Here is a 5,294-nt window from a genome sequence, read left to right as displayed (position 1 = left end):
CGTAAGTTCTTTCCGTTCCTGCACCTAAATCGTTTTTAATCACATTAAAATGCGAGCGCAGGAATCGTTAAGCAGAATTGAAATGCACGCGTCTTATCGAATATCCGGTTCTTGGAAATTTGGAACCGGTTCTAAAATGGAACCGGTTTTCGATACCCAACCCTAGGTATGAACCAGTGTCATTAGATTACTGTTAGTTTGTATTCATATTTTGAATTTATTTTTAAATTTTCCAATTTCATTTTAATTGAGTGTTTAGTCATTTTGTTCTGTTTTTGTGATAAAAAGTGCCAAATGCGAGGGAAAATTAGCATCGGTGAGTAAATAAGAACAATATCATTACTTGATTGCAGCAGGGAGTAATTTAAGCACCTCTTGATTTAAAAAAGAAAAATCCAGTTCTTCTATTTCAAAAAGCATGTCAAGTACCCTGAGAGAGAGAGAGAGAGAGAGAGAGAGAGAGAGAGAGAGAGAGAGAGAGAGAGAGAGATTCTCAATGTCAACATCTTGACATGCTCCATTTTTCACTGGGATTGAGAAAACAACACTTTCAGCATTATAAATTGATGTCTTTGCCGATTTACCCAGATAAAGATTCGTATTTTTTTATGATCAGTGATTCAGCGAGAAGTCACCTTGGCTTTCTCAGCACACTTCAGACAAATTCATCACCACCACTTTGCCCTACAAGCGACGATTTGCAGATCATGCTAATTTTTTTAATGGAAAAATAATGTCACAAAGCTAAATATAATGAGAGAAAACAATGCATCTGCTCGTATGACAATTATTCAAATGCCATCTGGGGTGAGGCTACGCTTGGAAAAATACGCTGATTAATAAATGACATGCTTGCTGTTTAGGATATATTGAAAGCAATAGTTCGCTCAAAAATAACAGTTCCGTCATTATTTTCTCACCCTCATGTCATTCCAAACCCATATGCTGTCATTTTGTTCTTTTTTCTGCTTACCACAGAAAGTACATAATCTTCAAAAAGATCATTTACATTCTAATTCGAAAAAAGACACACACACAAAAACTAAAACAGCATAAAAAAAATTTGTGTGGCAAACAGACTGAAATTTAAGTCATTGTGTGTTTATAATCAAATACGGCACAGTTAGGGAGCAATTAGATATTTTTCCTATTCAAGCTGTGAATTTAATTTATGCAAGCAATTGGAATATCACAAAAAATATTTCACAGCATTTGCATCTCATATTCAACAGAACAAAATAGTCAATTAAGGCATGCAAGATGCAAAGTGAATATGCAAGTGAATGTTTTAATGCACATTTTAGAAGTTCCCATCCAGAATTTTTTATGCAATATGTCAAAAATCACATAAAATAAGCCACCGTTCTAAAGTTTGGTTTGGAATGATTTTTAATGTTTTTAAAAGATGTTTCTTATGCTCACTAAGGCTGAATTTATTTGATCAAAAATACAGTAAAAACAGCAATATTCTGAAATATTATTACAATTTAAAAGAACTGTTTTCTATTTGAATACATTTTTAAATGTAATTTATTCCTGTGATGACAAAGCTGAATTTTCAGCATCATTACTCCATTCTTCAGTGTCACATGATCCTTCAGAAATCATTCTAATATGCTGCTCAAGAAACATTTCTTATTATTAATGCTGAAAACGTTTGTGCTTCTGAATATTTGCGTGAATACCGTGATTCATTTTTCAGGATTCTTTGAAGCATAAAAAGATCAAAATCAGCATTCATTTGAAACAGATATGCTTTGCAGCAATGTAAATGTATTCACTGTCACTTTTGTTCAATATAATGCATTCTGGCTGAATGAAAGCATTAATTTCTTTCAAAATTGTACTGACCCCAAACATTTGAACAGTAGTGTATATGAATGGAAACCAGGATATTAATAAATGCCATTGGCTCTCGAGTCTCTAATAACCAAACAACAGTGCTTGACATCAGGGTGAATAAATAATAACAATTATTTTTATGTAAATTATTCCTTTAAGAAATTCTGCCATTGCTAAAGGATGTCAACTTGAACCTTCAGATTAAGCCACTGCTATAAAGAAAATCCATTTTTCCTGCATTAATATCCACTATTCATCATGTGTTCCTAAACTGAAGTGCAGTTCGTAAGTGAAAGAGTTGTTGTCTTAGAAATGAAGCAAAGTGCTCTTACCGAAGTGTTCTGGCACTGGATGCAGGAGCTGTTAAAACGGACCGCGGGAATACGCTGGACTTTGCCCTGGATTTTAAAGACGCACTCATAGTTCTTTTGTCCCGACTGAGGCTGGGGCAAGTTCCGAGCTCGCAGTGTGATTGGCCGAATGATCCCCGCCGGTACCAGGATGTCGCTGCTAGGCAGAATCTGCGGGCAACCCTGAAAATGACAAAAAAGACAATACGTTATAATTCAGTCTTGGAGCAAAGCACAAACAATCCCGACTCATAAATATCGTAACCGATTCCACTTTCATTCCAAAGATGACACTGATTCCAGTTTATTGAGCTCAAGGACAATAAATAACGTCTATCGGGCTGAAACTTTGCCTACAAACGTGGTATTCGGTCTCACACAAATGCGCCAAGAAAGGAAATCGAGGCCATTAGGGTGGGAATAACTTAAAATCCAGCAATCTGAGGCTAAAAACCCTATTACACAGCACTTGCATCCATCTCCAGTTTTACGACGCGCGGGTTCTCTCGGCAGATCACACTGATGAAGCGGTAAATGAATATCTTAGTCCTGCGTGTCAAGTCGTGCTAGAAGAGTCATTACGGTCTACTCTACCCGTAACCGATTGCGGCATTTATCAAAGACAATCATTTTGACACGACTTCTGATCACACCTATGGAAAACGAGTCTCATATCCTGAGATATATTAGCAGGTCAGAAATGACAACACATGCAGAGCACAATCTGGAGAGAGAAACAAGGTTCCTGTTTAGACAAACCACATTAATTGATTGATGATTATCACTTATCGACGGGTGCACAGAGGTGTTGGTTGCAAACCAGCTCTTCTCATTCCAAGTTGTGCATCTGAGGATATTTCGGACTATCTGTAATCTATTTGACACTGAACAATAATCAGGGTGGCAGTAAAAGCAATTTGCAGGCAGAGGAGACATAAATCAGAGCGACTAGCCACCCAGCTCACCGGCAGCCCGTGCCAAAAAAGCAGCACGCTTAACAATGATGCAACTATTTAACCCGGACCTCCATCAATCTGCACAGGTTTGCATATCAGTGCAACAATAAATCTAATTTTCATATTGGGTGTTTGTAAGGAAGGATTTACTCCCCGTGGAGGCACGAGGGGCACACAGGTGGTGACTGCAGCGAGGGGAAGGATAGCATGCCTTCATACTGCAAAATGAGCACGATGAATCACCTTTAGTTCTGCCGAAGATGACAACAGTGAACTAATGATAAATTACTCCAGACGACTGGCCCGTAAACAAATACACCGTCTACGGGCATCAGAAAGCGACTCTGATAAGGCGAAACTCGGGATGGGTGTATTTAATGAGAAAACAAAGCTCGGTCACTGAAAAGGGTTTCAGCTGTTGCGAATCTGGGCTAAAATGCTGAATGTGTGATACGAGGCTCAGAACCGCAAAATATACATACTCTCTCTGCTTCCCGGTATGTCTACTTCCTTAGTTTATAGTATTTCAAAAGTAGTATGTCAAACACTTTTATGCAGTGCTGTATGTCTGAATGAGCAGTACACATGACTCAATGCAGGAAAAGTACCCAGATTACCTTCTACCAAGATTTAAAAGTATACATCAGATGTATGCTTTCTGGACACATGGCATTCATGCCACACACTTGCATAATAATAGAACATACTTTGACCAGCCAAAAAGTAAGTTCTTCATCAAATGTATGTAGTACATTCTGTGACAGTATACAAATTCAGATTCAGCTAAGGATGTGATGCTTCAAGCATCAAATAATACTTTGAATGCTCACTGAAAGCAAAAAATATATTCTGATTATATTCAACACGGCATCAATAAATGTAATTTCTGCACTATTTAGAATTTAACTGAGAATGACTTTTTAAATTATAACCCAATTGCTAAATTAGAATTGAATTTGAATTGAGGTAGCAGACATGATGCCACGTTTGAAATTCAAATTTAAATGCAAGGAAGAAAAATTCAAATGAACTGAACCTCAAAGAAATCCACATAACTGTATTTTTTTATGAAAAGCAAAGTTTGAAAAGACAAATGTTTAATGTTTCCTACATAGACAGAACAGACAGACAGAATGATAGACAGAATAAGAATGTTAGACAATATTAGAACTAACAATAGCTAAATTTAAAAGAACAATAGCCAGACAGAATGATGACTAAATAACAAAACAACGTAATGATAGACAGAACAACGTAACGACAGACAGACAGACAGACATAACAGATAGATCGAACAAAAGATAGACAGAGAGAACGACAGAGAATGACAGACAGATAGGTAACAGAGATAACAGATGGACAGATAGAGAGAACAACAGACAGAGAACGACAGACAGACAGACAGACAGATAGACAGATAGATAGATAGATAGATAGATGACATAGACAGACAGACAAACAGACAGATAGGTAACAGACAGAGATAACAGATGGACAGACAGATAGAACAAAAGATAGAAAGAGAGAACGACAGACAGACAGACAGACAGAGAGATAGATAGATAGATAGATCGATCGATAGATGACATAGACAGACAAACAGACAGATAGGTAACAGACAGAGATAACACATGGGCAGATAGAACAAAAGATAGACAGACAGACAGACAGACATAGATAGATAGATAGATAGATAGATAGATAGATGACATAGACAGACAGACAAACAGACAGATAGGTAACAGACAGAGATAACAGATGGACAGATAGATAGAACAAAAGATAGAGAGACAGACAGACAGACAGACAGAGAGATAGATAGATAGATGACAGACAGACAGACAGATAGATAACAGATAACAGATGGACAGATAGACAGAACAAAAGATAGATATAAAGACAGACAGACAGACAGACAGACAGACAGACAGACAGACAGACAGACAGACAGACAGACAGACAGACAGACAGACAGACAGACAGACAGACAGACAGACAGACAGACAGACAGACAGACAGACAGACAGACAGACAGACAGACAGACAGACAGACAGACAGACAGACAGACAGACAGACAGACAGACAGATAGATAGATAGATAGATAGATAGATAGATAGATAGATAGATAGATAGATAGATAGATA

The 5,294-nt window shown here is 37.4% G+C and overlaps 1 protein-coding gene across 1 annotated transcript in view; it reads right to left on the bottom strand.

The window, feature by feature from the left end:
• The window catches only part of plxna3 (plexin A3), a 203,634-nt gene that overhangs the window by 51,937 nt on the left and 146,403 nt on the right, over nucleotides 1–5,294 (bottom strand). The window contains exon 10 of the mRNA XM_016440111.1: nucleotides 2,175–2,375. Coding sequence (XP_016295597.1) covers nucleotides 2,175–2,375 — 201 coding nt within the window. The remainder of the gene's footprint in view (nucleotides 1–2,174; nucleotides 2,376–5,294) is intronic.

Source organism: Sinocyclocheilus anshuiensis, unplaced genomic scaffold (genome assembly GCF_001515605.1).
Source record: "Sinocyclocheilus anshuiensis isolate Anshui unplaced genomic scaffold, SAMN03320099.WGS_v1.1 scaffold71, whole genome shotgun sequence".
Taxonomy (NCBI): domain Eukaryota; kingdom Metazoa; phylum Chordata; class Actinopteri; order Cypriniformes; family Cyprinidae; genus Sinocyclocheilus; species Sinocyclocheilus anshuiensis.
This window is presented reverse-complemented; position numbering and strand designations above follow the sequence as displayed.